Consider the following 22,593-nt stretch of genomic DNA (forward strand, 5'->3'; position numbering starts at 1 on the left):
GTTCACTCTCTGTCCCATACTCTTTTAAGCACTAGATGGATCAACTCATTTAAAATCCTCACAGCATCCTTATAAGACAGGTACTATCATTACCTTCATAGTACATGTGAAGAAACTGAGGCATAGAGAGGCTAAGAAACTAAAAAGTCACACAGTAAGTGGCTCATCCAAATATGGACCCAGGCCATCTGACTCCCAAACTTGAGCTCTTAATCCGTATGACACACAAACACTCTGGGAGTTTCCATTTATGGAAGACCCACTGGGTGCCAGACCCCCTGCCCAGGCACTTCAGGCATTAAACAGACATTAACTGAATGTCTTCTATGTGCCAGGAACTGTTCTAAGTAAGCTCTGGCCAGGCCAGGACTAGGATGAGGAAAGTAAAGCATTCAACCTGGACACAAAATTTGAGGGAGAGGTGCCCCAAAATTCAGTAATCAAGGTAAATAATATTTAAAGAAACCAAATCATCAAGCTATGGTCTATGGGCTGGCTACCTGTTTTTGTAAATAAAGTTTTATTAGAGGGCAATAATATAAGAACAAAACACTCAAAAGCTCACAATAATAGTATCATCTAATCCTTAGCACAATGGCCCCCAAGGGCAGGTATTAATACCATTACTGTTTCATATAATCTCCCAATGGGTAGCTAATGATTATGAAGGCTGACAATACGCCAGACGCTGTTTTATACATACCTTACAAATATTATTTTATTTCTCAGAACCTCCTTGTAAGGAAAGGATCATCATCATCCTCATTTTACATATGGTAAAACTGAAGCACAAATTAGTTTTATAATTTGTCCAAGGTCAACACAACCAGTAAAAGGCAGAGCTAAAATGTGAACCCAGGCAGCCATACTCCAAAGGCCATACTCTTTTAACCGGAAGAGTATATATGTACGTAAACTACAACCCATAGGCCAAACTGGCCAAATCCAGCCCACCAGCTGTTTTTGTAAATAAAGTCTAATTGGCACACAGCTATACTCATCCACTTATGTATTATGTAGGTCTACTTTCATGCCACAATGACAAAGTGGAGGAGTGGTGACAGAGACCATATGGGCTGCAAAGCTGAAAATATTTGCTATCTGGCCCTTAATAGACAAAGTCTGATAACCCTAGCCCTTAACCACTGTGGAATACCCTGTGATCAGCACAGAAGCTCATAGTCAGAAGGGAACAGAGATGGGATAGGAACCCAGGTGCGTCTCTGAAGATCATTACTTTTCAACTCTGCCTGGCTGCGGACTCCCTGATGAATACCAATGCCTCCTTGTTTCCCAGAGTTTAGCACAATGCCTGGCCCAGGGAAGGTGCTCCATAAATGTTCTTTGAATGAATGAATGGTCAGGCCTCAGCATATCATATTGTGATCAAGCCTACAGAAACAGTTAGATGGACCCTACCTGGGAATGTCCAGCTTCTCTGTTATATCCATTACAAGCCAAGACTCACGGGGTCTTATTGCTATGGTAACCTACCCTAATAGCCTAAAATGATTGCTAGACTTAAAACGTTCTGAGGATGTCTTAATTATCTGTACCTAGTATGCTGTCCATCCCAGATTAGAGAATCTCAATGGTTTCCATCTAAATCCAATGATTAGTCTAAACACTCAACCTAAATTGTTTTGCCCTTGGCACTAGAGGTCATCCTAGTCTTAGGACCTAGTCTCAAGAACGGGGATTTAGGAGTTGGAGAAACCTGGTTAAATCTTGGCTCCTTCTCACCCATCAGCTGTGTGACCTTCAATGAGTTCCTTCACCTCTCTGAACCTCAGCCTCCTAACCTGTGCCATACAATCTACTACAGGGAGAGGATCTATGCATAGCTAGCAAGCACAGGCCACAGAGCAGGCCTCAGTGGATGGCTGCAATTCTTTATTATGATGGAGACAGTTTAGGAGAGCTGTCTGTTGAAAGACCCCAAATCCATTATGCATGTTTTATCTTTGTGCTCCCAGGGTCTTGAATAAACAATGTCTTCATCCAGTTTTTTAAAAGATACTAATTCCGCCTCAGAATAACCACCCCCTCCCACCCCAGCTGAAATTTGGCCGGCTCTGTGCCTGGCTGCTGGCCTGAATTTCCAAACACTGTTGGTTTAGCATTTCTCAAATGTATCCCATTAACACTATGAACCTGTCAGCCCTCCCTCCTCTCTGAGCTCAGGTCTGACCTGCACAGCGAGAGATGGAGCCAGCAGTGTGAAGTCAGCCTCCTGACTTGTCTTTGAGAAGCAGGGTGGTGCCAGGGTCAGTCTGCCTGGGATTGGGGGCACCTGTCAGCATTTGCAAGAGGGGGTGCACCCAGTTCAGACATAGACATAGGCGGTGTGCTCGGAGACTGGGAGGAAGCATGTTGGAATGAGGGGCTCTGGGAAATGTGAGCAAAATACATTCTCCGGGTTGCCACTTGAGGGGAAAAAACAAGACCCTGAAAGAAGCTTAGCAAAAAACAAGACCCTGAAAGAGGATTAGCAAAAAGCCACTGCTCTGGGAATTGAGAAATAGCTCTGCCCTGGCAGTCTCTTCAACTCACTGTGCATCTTTGAGCAAGGTACTTGCCCTCTCTATGGCACGTTTACTTAAAAATGAATGGGTTCAGGTGGGCCATGTATTTTCAAACTTTTGCTTGGCAGCAGAACTCTTTCTCAAACAAATTTTTACTTGGAATTTTAATATTATAAATAGATGAAAGTGGAACAGATTCTCTGGGTAAAAATGGGGGTGGGAAGGGGGGAGAGGGAATCCTGCCCACTCAGCTCCCAGACTTAACAATCTGAAAGAGACCAGAAGGTACCTTTGTGGAATGGGGTTCGAGAACCACATGACATGATAGCTGATCTGTAGATTCTCATGCCCGGGCAGCCTCTGATCCTGGTAGCTGCAGCTCCCATTGCTGATAAAAGTAATGGCTTTTATTTATTGAGAACTTTGTGCCAGGGGCTGGAATTTGCTTCCACGTGCTTTATATTAAGAGTCAGTAGAGAGCCATGATTTAAATCCCAGCTTCACAAATTTAGCAGCTGTGTGACCTTGGGCAAGTTAGTTAATCTCTCTGTGCCTCAGATTCTTCATCTGGAAAACAAGTTCAGGGGATTAAAGAAATTAATCTCTATAAAAGTGCCTATAACAGCAGCAGGGACGTAGTAAGCAATTGATGTCAGCCATTTTTATCATGACTGCATAAATTAGATATCTAATATTTATAAGCACAACTCTGTTTCACAGGGGAGAGAACTGAGGCATGGAGAGGTGAAGTGAGTAGCCCTATGTCACACAGCTAGTAAATGATGGAAAGAGGACCTGAATCTAAGTCTGCTCAACTGCATAGACTGTGGTCTTAACACAGCTGAAACTGCTTTGCTGTTGACCCTAGAGGTCAGGGTCTTGGTCATAGTAATTTGCTTAAGGAGTTCTAAGCCTAGGTGGAAGGGAAATTAATGATGACTACAGTAATTTATGCCTACATGAATTTTGGTATCACAGGCTCTGAAGTCTGGGCATCTTAGTGAATGCAGGTCCCAAGCAGAGACTGGGAGATGTGTGGTTGCCAGAGCCCAAGTCTATCTGACAGTTTTTTTCTCCAAGCCACATTCTCCAGCCTTTCCTACTGACCCATAAGACATCTTCATGTAAATTAGAAAAAGGGCAGAGGCACAGGTGAACAGAGAATAGGCAGGCTCTCAGCTCCCACTTGGAGGGTACCAATATGCCTTTGAGCAGTGCACAAGCTGCACGACCTTACACAATGACCCTTACACTTCTGCCTTAGTGTATGGTAGAGAGAAGCACAGGAAGAGCATAAATTTGGCTGGATGAAAGACAAAGAATGGTCTCAGCGTTGCCCTGATGCATGTGGTAGCTCTGGATGAGAGGAGGGAGCATAGAGGCTGTGCAGGCAGGAAGCTCTGCGTGATCCTGATCGCCCAAAGCAAAGGCAAGCCACACAGTTACTTTATCTCTTTATGTTTCTTTCTCTCAGCATGGAGGGTGGTAATAAAAGATGGCTGTATGGCTCTCTCTGGGGAGCTGAATGGGAGCCAAACCATCATATGGTGAACAAATGCTCTAATTGCCCAACTGCAGAGCTGCTGTTGCATGTTATTAAAATGGCAACAACCTCTCCCCTGACCCCTGACCCATGGAAATGGGCAGTCATCAGCCCACCCACCCAGAAAGTCCCTGTGCCCTGCCACCAACGGAGGCCCAAACACTGGCTCTAGCATTAAGAAAAAGCAGGGGGCGTGGTATAGTTGTAAGAACATAGTCTTTACATTCAGCCAGAGCTGGATTCAAACACCAACTCCACCCCTTGTGATTTGCTGGACATTTGGGTAAGATACTGAACCTTTCTGAGCCTCAATTTTCCAAGTATAAAATACAGCTTACTTATCATACTGACCATGCAGGGAGGATGTAAGAATTAGAAATAACAAATGCAAAGTGCCCAGCATAGTGCCCTGAGACATAGTAAGTGCTTAAAATAGCTCCACAGATAGGTCCTTTCACATCATCAATGAGGACTGACTGCAAGCCCACTGAGGACCAGATGCAGTGAATATCATACAGGAGGGTTTAAGTGGTTTCTCTAGGGGAATGACACTTGAACAGAGATCTGAAAGATGAGCAGGAATTTTCTAGGTGAAATAGGGAGGAAACAACTTTCCAGGCAGAGAGAATAGAATATGTGGAGACCTGTGGCCAGAAAGAATGGATCGAAGACCTGAGAGAAAGCTGATGTGGCTGATGCAGAGAGCACAAGGAGGCGGCCAGGGGGGTGGGCAGGGACTGGAGCATGCAAGCCCTCATGAAAGGATTTTAACTGATGGGAGTGACATGATCAAATCGGAGTATTAAAAAGCTCATTCTAAAAAGGATACATATTGCATGATTCTTACTATACAATATTTTGCAAAAGGTAAAACTATAGAGACAATAAAAAGGTCAGTGGCTGGTAGGGGATGTGGGGGGAGGAATGAATAGGCAGAGCACATGGGATTTTTAGGGCAATGAAACTGTTCTATATGATATATGGTAGATACATGCCATGATACATTTGTCAAAATCCATCCAATATGCAACCGGGAGAATAAACTCTAATGTAAACTATGGACTTGGGATGACTATGACGTGTCAATGTAGGTTCATGTACTGTAACAAATGTACCATTCTGGTGGGGGACGTTGGTAGTGGCAGAGGCTGTGAACATGTGGGTATTTGGGAAATCTCTGTACCTTCTGCTCAATTCTGCTGTGAGCCTAAAACCTCTCTAAAAAAGTTAAGTCTATTAATAAGGAAAGAAGGGAGGAAGGGCGGCAGGGAGGCAGGAAGGAAGGAAGGAAGAAAGAGAGAGAGAGAGAAAAAGAAAGAAAGAAAGAGAAAGAAAAAGAAAGAAAACCCTGGCTGCTGTGTAGAGAATAGATTGGAGGTGGGCAGGGAGAATGGGGAGGACCAGTCAGGTTTTTCTGTTTTCTTGCTGAGCTCCTTGGGGCAAGTTCCTCTGAGAGCTTCAATTTCTTCATCTGTGATATGGGGACAAGCATATAAAATGACACAGTGCAGAGGAAACGCCTTGTGGAAAGCCTGGGACCAGACAGGCATTCAGTTCACACTGGCTGAATGTGAAAGAACAAGTGTGACAGTGTGAAGAATAGCAAAGCACGTCAGGATACAAAAGCTCTTTGTGTGGGGACAGTGGACATCCTGTGACGGTAAAACACAGGTAGCTTCATAGCAGGTAAAAAAAAAAATCTCACTGTTTATTAGCAAAGGCAAAAGTATTTATCAGAGAGCATGCCCCCGGGCTAAAGCTGTGTTTCGTGCTTTGGGGAAATCAGGAGCAATCATTGCTAAGATTTACTGAGCGCTAACTATGTGGTAGGTACTGTTGTAAGTGCTTTATGGGCTTTATGTGAATAAAGCCCATTTCATTTCCTCAACCAGGCCGTCCACTGAGTACTGTAACAACCTCTGTTTTGTATCTGGGGAAACCGAGGCACAGAAAAATTCATCAGCTTGCCCAATATAAGTGACAGAACTGGCTTAAAAGAGGATGGAAAGATACAAACCTGAGTTAACTGGGGAAACAGGCTGTGCCAGCACAGAAGAGTTATAAGATGGCACAAAGCAGACCAGCCATGATCAAGGATTACATCACATGGGAAAGAGAATGGTACAGCTGTTAAGAGCAGGCATTAGAAGTAGCCTGCCTAGGTTTAAATCTTGGCTCTTCTACTTTCTGTGTGACCTTGGGCAAGCTCTATAGCTACTCTTTGACTCAGTTTTCACATCTGTAATAGGTGGATTGTAAAAGGCCATATCATATGGAGCTGTGTTGAGGATTAAATGGTAAGATGCATGTAACTCACTAACTTACCACATTATATGGAAAATAGTAAGAGCGCAATGTATGTTTCAGAGCGAAGGAGGACAACAGGAATTTCTGAAAGCGTAAACCTGGGGCTTCAAACAAAGGGTGGGGCTCAAACTCAACGAACACCCAGCTAACGAACACCCAGTTATCAAGTATGATGGTAGGTGCCAGCTGGCTGCAGTGATGAAAGCAACATGACGTCTGCCCTCGAGGACCTCTCAGTCTGGTGAGGGGGAGGTAGCCTCAAATGCAGAAAATAAAACAAAAGGCAGGATATAAAAATCAGTCACTCACGCAACCAAAATAGTGCCAGTCACCATCCTAAGCACTAGGGACATAGTGACTTGCAAAACAGACGAGATCCCCGGACTCAAAGAGCTTATATTTTCATGCTGGAGACAGGCAAGGAACACCTTCCATATGGGCCTTGCAGACCATGGTTAGGACTGTGAATTTCACTCGAAGAGGGATGGGAAGTCCTTGCCAATTTTAAACATGGGCTTGGTATCTGATTAAATTTTAGAAGAATCTCTCTGGTTGCTGTTCGGAGAATGGATTGAAGGGGGATGAATGTGTCCTCAAACTCTCTGCTGCTCCTTTCATGAGGAGGTGGGGTCTCCTTAAATCTAGTTTTCCCCTGTGCCTGTCTCTGGCCACTAGAACGCGGCAGAAGTCATGCTGTGTACCTTCTAACTCTGGCCTTTAAGACATTGACACCTTCCACCCCTCTTGTAACCTGTCCTCTTGAAAACCAGCGGCCATATGAGAAGTCCAGCTTTCCTGAGACTGCACTGCTAGGAGGAAGTGTAACAGTCACGTGGAGAAGAAGGGATCGTGTGGAGGAGCACTGAGGCCCCAGGCATGAGTGTGAAGTCTACTTGGGCCTTCCAGCCCAGCCCAGCCACAAGCTGCATGCTAGCCTAGCCAACACTGCATGCAGCCTAAGTACTGCCTAAATAAGCCCTGCCCAGATTCCTGACCCACAGATTGCAAGCAAATAAAATGGTTGTGGTTTCAAGCCACAAAGTTCTGGGGAAGTTTGTGACATAGCAATTGGGATGTGGGTGATGGCAGAAGCAAGGAGACCAGTGAGGAGGATACTGCAGAAATCCAGGAGAGAGAGAAAGGTAACTCGGCCTATGGTAGGAATGGCGGTGGAGAATCAGAGAATGGTACCAAGAGAAAGTTACACACACACCACCGTCATCATCGGTGGGAGAAACTCAGGGGTCTGGAGACCCTGCACGCCCCATGACGTTGGCACTGGTTCCCTCTCTGAAGCTACCTCCTCCAAAGAAGGACTGGCTGCCCGAGGGTTGACTTTGCTGTCGGACGCTTCACTGCCATCAGGATAAGCGCTACAGAAGACACATTCCAAACTGCTAGAAAATAGGCTTAAGGCACAGAAATATTATTTATTAGCAAAATGAAAAAATGTCCCAAGAAAAAACTGTCCATCTTGATATAACATCTAATGTTTATATATGACTTCATAGTTTAGCAAGTATGCTCAGACATATGACCTCCTCTGATTCTATCAATTGTCCATCCCCATTTACAAATGAGGAAAGAAGCTCAGAGAGGAAACAGTTATTGTTCTAAAGCCCCATAGGCATCAAGTGCTAGAGCTAGACTTGAACCTATAACTTCTCTCAGTAAGTTCAAATTTTATTTAGTATGTGTCACTAAAATTTCCACATTTGTTTTAAAATTATATAGAATAATGTAGTTAAACAAATTTCCACATTTGTTTAAAACTACATAGAATAAAATCATGCAGCAACCTGTGTTATAGTTGTCCACCTTCTGCTTCTTTCCATAGGCTAGTTGTGCAACGGTTTTTAAAGTGGGGTCCAAGGAATTGGCATTGAAATCTTGTGGAGAGAGCTCGGCCCCCACCCAGGAATTGGGCTTTCTGGTAATGGGGCCTAAGCATCTGCATTTTAGTAAGCAGGGCAGGAGGTTCCTAAATTCTTCACCTTCATAGGAAATTTTGAAAGTCACTGAACTGGTGGATCCACACGCCCTCAGGAAGCAGATGGATTTGCTTAAATGAAGAAAGAGTCGGAAAACAGTGTAGCAAAGTAAATGGATCACTGTATCCCTGTTCTGGGGCTCTTCTCACTCTACCGTGTTGCCTTGCGTGGGGAGGGGGTCCTAGATACTCTCCTCCTCCCCTTCCGCCTTCCCACCAGGCAGGGAAGAGTGTGCAAGACAAGTGGTGGGGTGGCAGGGCGAGGAAGGGGCAGACATCTGAAGAGCAGACACTGTTTCAGGCACTGGCAGACTTTCCCTGTTTTAGTCCTCTAATGAGGCATTATTTCCATTTTCCAATTGAAAAACCAGGGAATCAGGAGGTGGGGTTACTTGTGCGGTCGCACAAACAGCAAGTGGGGAGTCAAGATTGGAACCCAAGACTGCCTGACTCCAACCCTAGTGTTTTTCCCAGTATCAAGCTGAGAATCAGGTGGCAATCAGGTGGAAGGATAGTGTGACATGAAATCACAGTAGTTTGAACCCTTCTCCTCTACTCATTAGCTGCGTGGACTCAGACTAGGCATTGCCCTTCTTGGAAAGTGTCCATTTCTTTCAAAAGGGGATGAAATTACCTGCCACTGAAAAATACCGAGTACCCAGTAGCCTTTTAGTAAAAAGTAATTGCTTAGGAATGAGAAAAGGCCAGAACGCCAAAGCCAAAAGGGTGAAGTGACCATAATGGCAATTTCCTTCTTTCCTTCCTTCCCTTTTTTTTTTTTTTTTTAAGAGAGAGAATGAGAGCAAGTGTGGGCGAGGGGCAGAGGGAGAGAGAGAATCCCAAGCAGGCTCTGGCCCCAGCATGGAGCCCGATGTGGGGCTCGATCTCATGAGCCAAAATCTAGAGTTGGACACTTAACACGACTGAACCACTCACACTCTTCCACAGTGGATTGCATTAGCTTGGAAGAGGGTCCCCCGAGGGAACATGAAATGGGACCCAGCACCGGAGCCATTCCCAGGAGTGGTTATAGCATGTGGGAAGGTGCAGAGGGCTGCAGGGGCTGGCTGGTAGTCTAGCAGGTCTCTCCCATCCCCAATTTCTATGATTCTGGGAATCAGGAGCCACACTGTTTTTCTCTGTCAGAGTGCCGCTCCCCTTCTCCTGGGGGAGTTGGCAGATCTGCCACTGGCCCGTTGGCTGGAGACGCATGGGCAGCAGAGCCTGGCATTTCTTTACAGACTGTCTCTTTCTTGTGCGGCTTTCTTCCCGTTCCCACGCCCCACCTCTGCGAGTCCCCAGGGATCCTGCTTTCTCCTGCAGTGGTGAGGGCAAAGGCCCTGGGTGAAGAGATAGATCAGGGCCGTCCCCCTCCAAGGCTGCTCTGCTGGGACCCTCAATGATTCATTGTCCCTGGCCTCCCAGACCCCATCCCCTCCCAGGGAGAGGAGGCGGTAGGCGGTGTGCCGGTCAGCAAGTCTGCGCCTGGTGCAAGCTACAGCTTTACTTTGCAAAGTTGTGGGATTCTTATTCATTCGAAGAGTCGGCTCGTCCTGAATGCTTTCAGCAAAGATTTAGGCACTGTGCCAGGCACTGGGGGTACAATTCAGAAAAACAGTCCTTAACCTGATCCTCAAGGAAGGTCCAGTCCAGTGAGAGACATGAGAAGTAAACAGTAATGATCAGATGAAGGCTGGTTCATTCCTTCACTCACTGAACAAATAGTTATTGAGAATGTTATATGTGACAGGCACTATTCTAGGGTCTGAGAATACAGTGGTAACAAAACAAAGTCCCTGCCTACACAGTCTTCCATTCTAGAAAATAGTACAATAAAATCAATTACATCTTATTTATATTACATTAGCTACCTATTATCTCGCTAGCTAGCTACCTACCAATCATCTATCTATAATTTCAAAGAGTAATAAATGCCTAAAGAAAAAAGTGGTCAGTTGGGCCTCGAGAGCAGAGATAGTATGTTCTGGCAAGTCTCTCTGAGGAGGCAGGATTCCATCAGAAATTTGAAAGGAAGTGAGAGGGTGAGGCATGGCGTTTCAGGATGAAGGAAGCAATTGCAAAGACTGTGCACCAGACACCGCTTTACCTACTTTATTCAAATCACTCTAGAAGTAAGGACCACTTCTTCCCTCTTCATAGATGGGGAAACCAAGAGCTAGAGAAAGATGGAGACACTTATCCAGGACCTTGAGGCTTGTGGAGTGTGGGGTTTGGACCCACCCCAGGACACAGGTGTCCCTCACCTGTGTGCGTGTCTGCAACCAAGAGAAAGAGAGGGAAGCTCCTCTCCCAAACCCACAGGGCTCACTCTGCTCACTTTATTTAGATTTCTATTTAAGTCACCTTCCTGCTCATACTTCCTAAAATACCAGTCCCTATGTCTTCTTTTGCTTCAACCCCCATTTCTCATGACCTGCCATTAGAATGCATATTTGTTTGTTTGTTTTCCACTTTCTGCAATTTAGATCTCAGCTCCACAAGGGCTATTGTCTATTTTGTTCACTGCTGTATCCTCTGTGCCTGGCACATCTTTAATGAGTAAATGAAAGGAAAGCAGGCAAAGCTCAGTGCGTGTGTAACCATTTAGGAGAGTTAAAGGGAGCACTTTTCCAAAAAGACACAGGCACTGGGGTGAGAGCAGAAACTGCATTCTACGTAATACTTGCTGGAGTGTGCCTGGTACTCTGAATTTGCTCAATAAATATGTGTTGAATGAATGAATATCTGGAATTTTAAATTCTAGGTTCATGAAGCTCAGAAGACTCTAGGCAATTATGTGTGAAATAAAGAGTCAAGGAACATTATTTTTATAATGTGCTCTGATGGGATGTTTGAGAGTTCCTAGGACAGAGACAGGGAAGTTGAGAGCTGACTGTGGCTCAGGAGCTAATGTACTAGGAGGTTTGAACAAATCACCCTCTTCCCTCCCTCCCTGGCTACCATTTGCCCATCTGTAAAATGGGGACACACAGAAAAGGGAAGAGGGATTCTTCTAACTCTGGACCTCTTAAGATTTTATAAAATATCCTCTTCTCTGGGATGGGTCCACACATCTCTGTCTTGCCCCAAACATCTTCCCTGGAAACAGTGCGACTGGGGTGGGTACCAAGGGGAATATCTGAGTCACTGATGCCTTTCCTCAACATCTTGTGTTACTTAGGCTTTTTTTTTTTTTTAAGATTTTATTTATTTATTTGAGAGAGACAATGAGATAGAGAGAGCATGAGAGGGGGGAGGGTCAGAGGGAGAAGCAGACTCCCTGCTGAGCAGGGAGCCCGATGCGGGACTCGATCCCGGGACTCCAGGATCATGACCTGAGCTGAAGGCAGTCGCTTAACCAACTGAGCCACCCAGGTGCCCCTTACTTAGGCTTTTTGGCTACCTCTCTTCAACCCTCTCTGAGGTCTGACCTTCTAATGAGCGGATGCACATTATCAGCCACTGTGGTTTGAACGGGTGCCTGTAATTTAGTGTTGCCTAATGCTGGAAACTGAGAGCAGGGCTTGTGTAATTAGCCTGGAGCCTCATTAACGTCTGCCTCCTTGGGTATTTTTCATTCCTGATTTCTCCTGTCCTGTATTTTGAATCCCATCTGTCTGTATAGGCCCGGCTGCCCTTTTTTATCACTCCATTGTGGAGCCAGTCTTGAATTTGGGCCCAGAACGGCCATGGCCATCACAAAGCATGAATCTTAACATGCCCTGGGATGGCCCCTGCTCTGCTTTCTAAATAGAATTTTGCAACTTTACTGAGAACCTGGATGTCTGGGTTGCTCTTAAGCACCTCGGGCTGCCTGGCAGCACACCCTTAGTTTGGGAGTTTGACAAAAACCAGAGTAAGGGACTCTACCATGTTAATTGCTATAATTACTGATGATTTAACCAACTTGTGTGCAATACTTTGCTATTTATAAAACACTACTAAAATCTGACCTTGAACAGAGACTTGCTCTGCTTTGTTCACTGGTGATTTCCTAAGAGAGTTATTCTCTTTTTGTGCCTCCTGCCCCCATTCTGTGGGGCATCCGTGGAAGGCATCAACCTGGCTTTCTTACTGGTCTCTGCTTAGCTTTGGCCAAAATGAGGCCCCAGCAGGAGCCTGGAGGGCGGGGGAGGGAAGGATGGGGGTGTTTCTTTCTCGTGCCTACCCTGCTTCAGTCCCATGACTCTGGAGGTAGCTGAGTTCCCTCCACCACTGCTGGTTCAAGTGGGGGACTCTCCCACTCAAATCTAGGTGAACCCTACTAGATTAAAACTACTAATTCTATTTCCTCTCCTGCCCCTTCATCCCTGGGGATGATAATTACTTCCTGCTGTTGTTAGGTTCTGGAAGCATCATGTTCCCTTAGTCCCACATGTGCTCCTCTGTAAGTGGTTCCTTCATTATAATCTTTATTTAACCCATTTGGGGGTGAACTCTGCTTTCTGCCTAGCCCCTGTCTGATACAATGCCCAATATCTGGAATAGAGCCTACAACCTAGCAGGCCCTTAATAAATATTTATGGAACAAAGGAGCAAACTTTTCACCAAAACTATGTTAAATAATATGATTACCTTTTACAGATAAATAAATGAAGGCTCAGAGAGGTAGATTCTCAGATCTGAGCAACACAATTCTAAGGGAGAGCAACACACACATCCTATAACCTGGATGAGCTTGCATCACACTCAATGTCCTGGAGAAATCTCTGGAGAAAGCCTGCTGCTTTCTGTATAGACTCAGAGTCCACACATGCCATGCCAGCCTGGGGTAGGCTCAACAGAGCCAGATGCCATGGAGTGGACAGGCGTAAAGTGAGGAAGAGAACAAAATCTCAGGATTTAAAGACACTTGGAAATACACCTGGCAGAGAACCAGAAACCACGGTTCAAATCCAAGTGCTGCCACTTCCTTTTTTCCCCAGCCTAATGACCAATAAAAATTGCATATATTAAGGTATACAACATGTTTTGATATATGTATACATTATGAAATGATTATGACAACCAAGTTAATTAATATGTCCATCATCGAACATAGTTAACCATTTTCCTTCCTTCCCAGCTAAGAGCACTAGAAATCTACTCAAGTATACATTATTATCAACTACAGTCATTATGCTGTACATTGTCCCCAGAACTTACTCATCTTATAACTAAGTGTGTACCCTTTGACCGTTCCCATTCCCCCAAATCTGCCAGCCCCTAATAACCACAATTCTATTCTTTGTTGCTATGGGTTGGGCTTTTTCAGATTCCACATACAAGTGAGATCATGCGTATTTTCCTTGTGTGTCTGGCTTAGCTCACTTAGCATAATGTCTTCCAGGTTTATCCATGTTGTTGCAAATGGCAGGTTTCCTGCTTTTTTTAAGGCTGAATAATATTCCATTGTATATGTACCACATTTTCTTTACCCATTCATCCATTAACAAATATGTAGGCTGTTTCCACATCTTGGCTACTGTGAATAATGCTGCAATAAACATGGGAGTATAGATACCGCTTCAAAATAGTGATTTTATTTTCTTTGAATATACACCCAGAAGTGCGATTGTTGAATCATATGATAGCTCTATTTTTAATTTTTTATGAAAGATTTACCCTCCATACTGTTTTCCATAGTGCTTGCACCAATTTGCATTCCCACCAATAGTGCATGAGGATTCCCTTTTTCTCACATCCTCACCAACACTTGTTATCCTTTGCCTTTTTTTAATAGCCATCCTAACAGGTGTACGATGATATCTCACTGTAGTTTTGATTTTTTTTATTAAGTTCAATTAGCTAACATATAGTACATCAGTAGCTTTTGATGTAATGTTCAATGATTCATAGTTGCGTAGTAGTTGCACTGAAGTTTTGATTTGCATTTCCCTGATTAGTGATGTTGAGCATCTTTTCATGTGCTGGTTGACCATCTGTATGTTTTCTTTGGAAAAATGTCTACTCAGGTCCTTTGCCCATTAAAAAATTTTGGATATTTGGTCTTTTGCTCTTGAGTTGTATGGGTTCCTTATATATTTTGGATATTAACCCTTTATGAGATAGGTGGTTGGCAAATATTTTCAGATAAACATTGTCTTTTCATTTTGTTGTTTCCTTTGCTGTGCAGATTTTTTTCAGTTTTACTCCTGTTATTTTTTTTCTAGTTTCATACAACTGTGGTCTAAAAAGATACTTGATATTATTTCAATCTTCTTAAATTTGCTAAAACTTATTTTGTAACTTACCATATAATCTACCCTGGAGAATGTTCCTGGTGCACTTGAGAAGAATGTGTATTTTGTTGCAATTGGATGCAACGTTCTGTGTACGTGTATGTCTGTTAGGTCCATCTGATCCAAATTGTAATTCAAGTCCAATGTTATCTTACTGATGTTCTGTCTCAATGATGTACCTGTTGTTGAAAGTGGGGTACTGAAGTTCTCTACTATTATTGTATTGCTGTTTATTTCTTCCTTCAGACTTGTTAATATTTGCTTTATATATTTAGGTGCTCTGATGTTGGGTGCACAGATATTATTACAATTGCTGTATCCTCTTGATGAACTGACCCCTTTATCACTACATAATGTCCTTTGTTGTTTCTGGTTACAGTTTTTGACTTAAAGTCTATTTTGTCTGATATAAGTATAGTGACCCTGCTCTCTGTTGGTTTCTACTTGCATGGAATATCCTTTTTCATCCCTTCACTTTCAGCCTGTGTGTGTCTTTAAAATAAGCATTTTTAAAGTCTCCTGCAGGCAGCATATTGCTGGATCTTGTTTTTTTTGTTGTTGTTGTTTTTTAATTCATTCAGCCACTCTCTGTCTTTTGATTGGAGAATTTAATCCATTTACTTTAATTTTTTAATTTTTTATATTTTAAAGATTTTATTTATTTGACAGAGAGAGAACAGGACAGGACAGGCAGGGGGAGTGGCAGAGGGAGAGGGAGAAGCAGGGAGCCTGATGTGGGGCTCAATCCCAGGACCCTGGGATCATGACCTGAGCTAAAGGCAGACGCTTAACCAACTGAGCCACCCAGGCACCCCTCCATTTACTTTTAAAGTAGTTATTAATAGGCAAGGACTTACTATTGTCATTTTGCTAGTTGTTTTCTGGCTGGTTTGTAGTTCTTTTATTCCTTCTTCTCTTGCTGTGTTCCTTTGTGATCTGATAATTTTCTGAAGTCGTATGCTTTGAATCCTTTATTTTTCTGTTTTGTGTATCTACTATAGGTTTTTGCTTTATGGTTACCATGAGGCTTACATAAAACATCTTATAACAGTCTATTTTAAGCCAATAACTATTTAACTTCGATCACATACAGATTCTCTTTTACTTCGCCCTTCCTACATTTTATGTTTTTGATGTCACAATTCACATTTTTTATATTGTATATTCATTAGCAAATCATTATAGCTAGTTATTTTATAATTATATAGTTATTTAAAAGACATAATACTTTTTTTAAAAAAGACAAAATACTTTTGTCTTTTAACCTTTATAGTAGAGTTAAAAGTGATTTACACGCCACCATTACATTATTAGAGTATTCGGCATTGGACCAAATGCTTAAACTTTATTGATGAACTTTATACTTCCATATGTTTTCATGTTACTAATTAGTGTCCTTTCATTTCAGTAAATTCCCACTGACTAAAAGTCAGGTGCTTGGATCCCCACAATATTTTCCTACCAAATGGCTGTGGTACTTTTGCATATCACTCGTAAGGAGGAACTTACTACTTCTTTAAGCAGCTCTGACTATGAAGTGGTCTCCCCCTTGTTGAAAAGGTGGTCCAGTGCAGTGGTTCCCCACACGGGCTCTGAGGTCAGACTGCCTAGGTTTAAATACTAGCTTTGCCACTTAACGGCTGGAGGCCTTGATTTCATTACCCAACTCATTGGTGCTTTAGCCTTCTTATCTAGAAAATGTGGATTATAATAGTACATACCTTATAGAGCTGCTGAAAGGATGAAATCAGTCAATACATGTTAAGTGCTTGGAAGACTGCCTAGCACATAGGAAATGCTATAAAGTGTTTGTTAAATAAATAAAAATTCATGAATTTTGTATGTGTAATTCAAGCTGGCTTAATCAAAAGGGGATTTTTTTTTGGCTAAGGTTTGGAGATGAATCTGGATCCAGGGCCTTGAATAACATCATCAGGTCATTCACTCTCCCTGGGCTGTATTTTCCTTTGCCTTGGCTTCAACCTCAGCAAAGCCTTCCCTCAAGGGAAAAAAAAGAGATGGCCACCAGCAGCTCTAGGTATCCATCCCACCAGCTCAGGAGCCCCAGCAGAATGCACACGTGTCACCCACCCAAGGGTTCCCGTAAAAGTCTCACAATGGATTCTCATTGGCTTGGCTTAGATCCCATTGCAGTATTCTGATTCAGTCTGACACCAGCTGACATCAGCTCTAGACACCACACAGACTGTAAGTTGGGGAGGGATCACCCAAATGGAAAATCTAAGTGCTGTTCCTCAAAAAAGAAAGAATGGATGCTGGAGAAAAACAGCTGTGGTCTGCTCTACCACCCATCCTGGTAAACTTTTCTGAAGGTACTTCCTATGAACACTACTTCAGAAGATGTAGGCCTTGCTCATATTGCACACTTGAAAGTGATTAAAGGCATTTTCAATGTAACACCTAAGTCTCTTTGAAAGCATATACTGCAAGTCAAGAGCACTGCTCAATATTCCTACTTTGGGAAACCACAGTTAGAGCCTGAAACAGCACTACGTGGCAGAGGGAGATTCTTACTGACTCCCTGCCTGCAGGACACACCATGAGTTGGGCTGATTGGTGTGCATATTTTCCCAGGTCTGTAACTTGTGGCTTGCCAAAACGCGCTGTCTAGCTGAGACGTTAAGCACCATCCTCGGCATGGACAGGATAAACTTCAATAGTCCCATGGACCTCTGAACCCAGGGCTTTGGCCATATTGGCACTGCCCTCAGCTCTGGCTACTCAAGGTATGGTGTTCTCCGAGCCGCAGCAGCATCTGGGAGCTTGTCCAAACCCTTGCTGCTCAAACTGTGGCTGCAGGTCTGGCAGCATTGGCTTCGTCTGGGAGCCTGTAGGTATTCAGAATCTCAGGTCCTACCTGAAGACTTCATGAATGAGAATCAGCACTTTATCAAGATCTTTAGGGGGTGGATATGCACTTAAAATCTGAAAAGCACTACTGTATTAGTTTGCTAGGGCTGCCTAAAGAGAGTGTCACAAACCGGACGGCTTAAAACGACAGAAAAGCATTCTCTCACAGTTCTGGAGGCTAAAAATCTGAAATCAAAGTGTCGGCAGGATTGGTTTCTTCTGAGAGCTGAGAGAATCTGTTCCATGCCTGTCTCCTCACTTAGGGTGATTGACAGCAGTCATTGGCATTCCTTGGCCTGTAGACCCATCACCGTAATCGGCTTTCATCATCACATGGCACTTTCCCCTGTGTCTCTGTGTCTGGCAGCACACCCAGACCCAGCTGATGCAGCTCCGGTGCAGGGCCGATGCGGAGCTCTCTGGGGAGGTGCTCCATCAGGCTGTGCACCGGAATCACCTAGGGAGTGTTAAAACTACAGATGTCCAAATCGTACCTTCAGAGATTCTAGTGAAATTGGTCTGGTATATTGCCTGGCCATCAGGATTTTAAAACATTTCCCAGGTGATTCTAATCTGTAGCCAAATTTGAGAACTAATGGGATGGACGTTCTCGTTTCTATATATTACAAAATAAGACAATTCAATTCCTTTTCCAGGTAGGGAAACAGGGTATAAGCACAAATAAATTTGATATTTTCTGAAGTATAGTTTGAGGCATTTTTGTTTGGTGCTCATGAATTTAAAATTATTGTCTCTTTCTTATCTTTATGATAATGAATTACTTCCTTTGCCCTAGTAACACTTTTCACCTGGAGCCTATTTTTTCCCCTGGTATTAGTACAGCTACATAAGCTAGCTTTCTTTTGACCAGTTAATATATATATATGTGTATATATATATATATAATTTTTTTTTCCATCCTTTAACTTTCAAACTTTCTATATTCTTATGTTTTAGATGAAAATCTTGAAAGGAATATAGCTGGATTTTAAAAAATCTACTTTGAAAATTTTTATGTAGATGCTCTATAAACTAGAGCATTCAGTCCTTTTACACTTAATGCAATTAATGATATATATTGATGATAATAAATATTTAACAATTCATGGGATACTTTGCAGCGGTTGTAGTTCTCACAAGTGACCATGAGAGGGCGACTCCAGTGGACTCATAGGCATTTATAGCCTTGAAGGGACAGAGGAAACCAGGCATTTTCTCTCCGGGGTTCCACCACTGCTTCCAAGGGTGTGCCTTCCCTATAATGTTTGGGCATCCTCTGACCATGGGAAGAACAAGGATATGAGCTGGGGGACAGAAGTGTGGTGAACTGGGGGACAAAAGAGCAGTCCAATGGTCTGCCCATCCATGGGGTAAGTGTAGCTGAAGACATTCATTGGGCCGAGGGCAGAAGCTATTCACCAACTTGTATAGAAAATTTTCAGTATTTTAATAACCAGCACTGCTGTACAAGCCATTTAGAATAATATCAGTCTGCTTATATATTTGGATTTAAATCTACCATCTTATTTTATTTGCAATACACATTCTATGTTGGTTTTTCTCTCCTTTCATGTCCTCTTTTACTATTTCTTCTATTCCCTCTCTTGTAGCTTTTTAAAAAAATATTTTATTTGTTTATTTGAGAGAGAGCAGGGGGTGGGGTGGGGGAGGAGCAGAGGGAGAGGGACAAGCAGACTCCACACTGAGTGCAGAGCCCAGTGCGGGGCCCAATCCCACGACCCTGAGATCATGACCTGAGCTGAAATCAAGAGTCAGACACTTAACCGACTGAGCCACTCAGGCGCCCCTCTCTCTCTTACAGCTTTTAAGTTTTACTATGTTCTTTTCTTTTCTTTTTTTTTTCTAAGTAATTACCCTGGCAATTACCTCATGCATCTATGACTTTTCAAAGCCTGTTATTAATCAATACATTTACTTACCTCCCTGAAAATACCAGGGCCTCAGAACACCTTAATTCTATTTCCTCCTAGCCCGTACTATCTTCCTGTCATGTATTTTAATTCTTCGTGTATTTTTTAAATCTGTAAGATGTTATTATCATTATTTAAAGACAATATTTATTAACATTTACCACCTTCTTTGTTGTACACATCTTCTTGCAGCTCTATGTTATTCTGGGATCATTTTCTTTTTGCCTAAAGCATGTTCTTTACAATCTTCCTTAGTGAGGGTATTCTCTTTGTAAATGTTTTTATTTTGCCTTTATTCATAAAAAATGTTTCCCTGAAGATGGAAGAGCTTGGCAATTATTTTATTTTGGCAACCCGAAGATGTCGTTCTACCGCTGCTGCCTGGGAGCTGTCAGTCTGTTACTCCAAGAAAGTAATCTGCCTTTTCCTCTCTGGATGTTTTTAAGATGGTTTTTTTCATCTTTCTGTACTTACAACACTATTGTGTGTTGGTGTATAATTCTTTTTATTGATCCTGCTTGAAATGTGTTGAGCTTCTGGTTTTGGTGGTTTGGTATCCTTCTCAAAGCTTCTCAACCATCGTTTCTTAAAATACTGCCTCTGCTCCATTCATTTTTTGAGATTCTGTCTAAATGAGAGACTTTCTCACAAGATCTAATAAACTCTTCTGCATTTCCTATCTTTTTCTCTCTGTGCTTCATTAGGATCATTTCTTCAGCTCTATATTTCACTTATTAGCACCTTTTCAATGGTGTGTAATATGCGGCTAAACACAACACATCCAATAATTTTGGTTATTGTAGTTTTCATTTCTAGAAGTTGTATTTGATTTTTAAAAAAAAATCGGTTGTGTCACTTTTTATTGTACTGTTTTCTATTTCTGGAAGAAATCTTCAAACCTGATTTTTTTCAATTTAATAAGTATTTTTTTTAAGAATTGCTGTTTGATAAATTCAATATCTGATGTTTTTCAGGGTCTCTTTCTGTTGTCTATTGTTTCTGTTTCTTCTCATTCATGGTGTCTATGCCTGGTTATCTTTGACTCTGTGCTAGCTATTGTAAAAAAAATTATTTGAATAATTATTTGAAGCCTAGGATGAAAGTACCTTCCTCTACATACGAGTTGCTTTTACTTCTGGCATGTTTGGGACCACCATAAACCAAGTTTAAGGTTCCCTGGAAGACCAATCAAACTGCAATGCAAGCTACAATTACTTGTGAGGGCTCATGTACTTATAATTCACATTCACCTTGAAAATGTGGTCCTTTTGGGTCTCAGCTTATTGTGAGGAGGCCCTATCATTACATTCCCCACCTTGAGTGGCCTTGGACATTGATTTCTATCTCTTTTGTTCCTGCTAGGCTATCAAAACCAATTTTCAAATTTGCCAGATTTAGCAAATACCCTGGAAAAAGGTAACTTTTGTACTCACTCATCTTTCTGAGTTTCCTTTTACCCATCATTCTCTTCTTGGTAATTCCTTAATATCTTGCCAACTCTTTGATGATTATTTAAAACTCTTTGATGATTATTTAAAACTTAATTTTTTAAGTTGTTTTCAATGGAAAAGTTGGTCCAAATAATCTAGCCCATCATTATTAGAAATGGAAAGCCACATAATGTCTTTCTTGGCACATGGTAGGCTCTCAGTAAATGATGGCTGAATTAGTTGAATTATCATAATTACCCAAACATGGTCTCTTCTTTTGCATTTACAAAGACTGTTTCTTACCCCTATGATGCATAGAATGTCCATATTCCACCACTGACAAGGCTTAGAACCAATGCCACCTCTTCCTCAAAGTTCTTCCTGTTTTCTCTACTTCCCCAAATCTGAACCCTCATGAGACCTGGTCTGTATTATTCTGGTTGCTTAATATATTAATATTAGAAATATAGGTAGAAATGTATTAATAGGTAGAAATATATTAATACAACTCTTTATCTCTTCTGTGGGTTTGTACTTTCTTGACTTTTCTGGGCTTCTGAAGAATCCCCTCACTCCCCCTCAAGCTCAGCATACATTACAAACAGATTCTTTGGAAAATGGTATATCCAGTACTTTGAGGTTTGATGTCCTGGGAGGGGATTCTTTGAACATTTAGATGCCATAGGCTGGAAGCAGGCCATAGCTCATTCTAATAAACCCTTACGTTTGTACAGCGCTTTAGAATGAACAGGGCACTCTCACATACATGTCTCTTACTTGTGTGTTACAATCATCATGCTGCAGATGGGAATCAGAGGGTAAGAGAGACTAAATAATATACCCAAATAGAGTCACGAAGCCAGAAATGGAATCCAGTCTTTTCTCTGCAAGACCAGGACTCATTCCAGCACACCACCATTGCTTCCCTAGATTATTTGTGTTGTTAGTCATTCCTGTAGCAACAACACCTAAAACTCTTTGGAAGTAACACTCGCTATGTGAGAGTACCTGTGGTGGAGAAGTCAGGTCAGAGGCAGCAGACAGAGGGGTTAGCTCTGTGAGGAACCCACACACGCCTCTCAAATGAAGGCTTTCTGTATCTCAGTCCTCCTTACCTCACAACCTTGGTCCCATTTCTCATGACTTGCATGTCCACCATACAGCCCCCAGTAACATAGGCAGCTAGGTTCAACTCTGAGAATTCAGCCTGAAGGAGAAAGCAAAACACAAAAGGAATCATCAAAAACTAATGATGCTAAAAACTACTAACATTTATTGGGTACTTGTATGTGTCAAGTACACACTTATGCCTCACCTGAAACTTAGGAAGTTGGTAATATTATTTACTCCCCTTTCTGAAACATGAAAAATCTGAGGTGCAGAGGCATGGTGCCATGTCCAAGGTCACATAATTAATAAAAGGCAAAGTTAGATTGAAACCCTCCTGTCTCTGATTCAATGACCCATGCTTTTAATCACTACTAATTTCTACTTCCTTGAAAGTAGAAGAAGCAACTCCAGCTTCAGGGCTATACGAGGCCAAAGGCTGTTCAAAACAACATCTTCCCTAGGTTTCTCCAGCTTCAGGTTATGCAGTGGTATAGCATCACAGCTAGTGATCGCTTATCCCTATTAATGGAGTCCTTTCATCATCTGCCCACTACTACCCCCTTTGGTCATGGCCCCACCCCTTCATCCACCTACAGGGTTACAGTAGAAGCACCATGTCCATGCACTGAAATACTGCTCTCTCAGTCACAGCTGATGGGGCTGGC

The 22,593-nt window shown here is 42.5% G+C and overlaps 1 protein-coding gene across 2 annotated transcripts in view; it reads right to left on the reverse strand.

Moving 5' to 3' along the window:
- Positions 1–22,593, reverse strand: part of SYN3 (synapsin III) — a 445,565-nt gene that overhangs the window by 338,931 nt on the left and 84,041 nt on the right. For both annotated transcript variants that reach the window (XM_081822362.1, XM_081822363.1), the window contains exon 4: positions 21,934–22,025. In XM_081822362.1, coding sequence (XP_081678488.1) covers positions 21,934–22,025 — 92 coding nt within the window. The remainder of the gene's footprint in view (positions 1–21,933; positions 22,026–22,593) is intronic.

This window comes from Leptonychotes weddellii, chromosome 5, assembly GCF_054177405.1.
Source record: "Leptonychotes weddellii isolate Sample4059 chromosome 5, ASM5417740v2, whole genome shotgun sequence".
In the NCBI taxonomy this organism is placed as follows: Eukaryota; Metazoa; Chordata; class Mammalia; order Carnivora; family Phocidae; genus Leptonychotes; species Leptonychotes weddellii.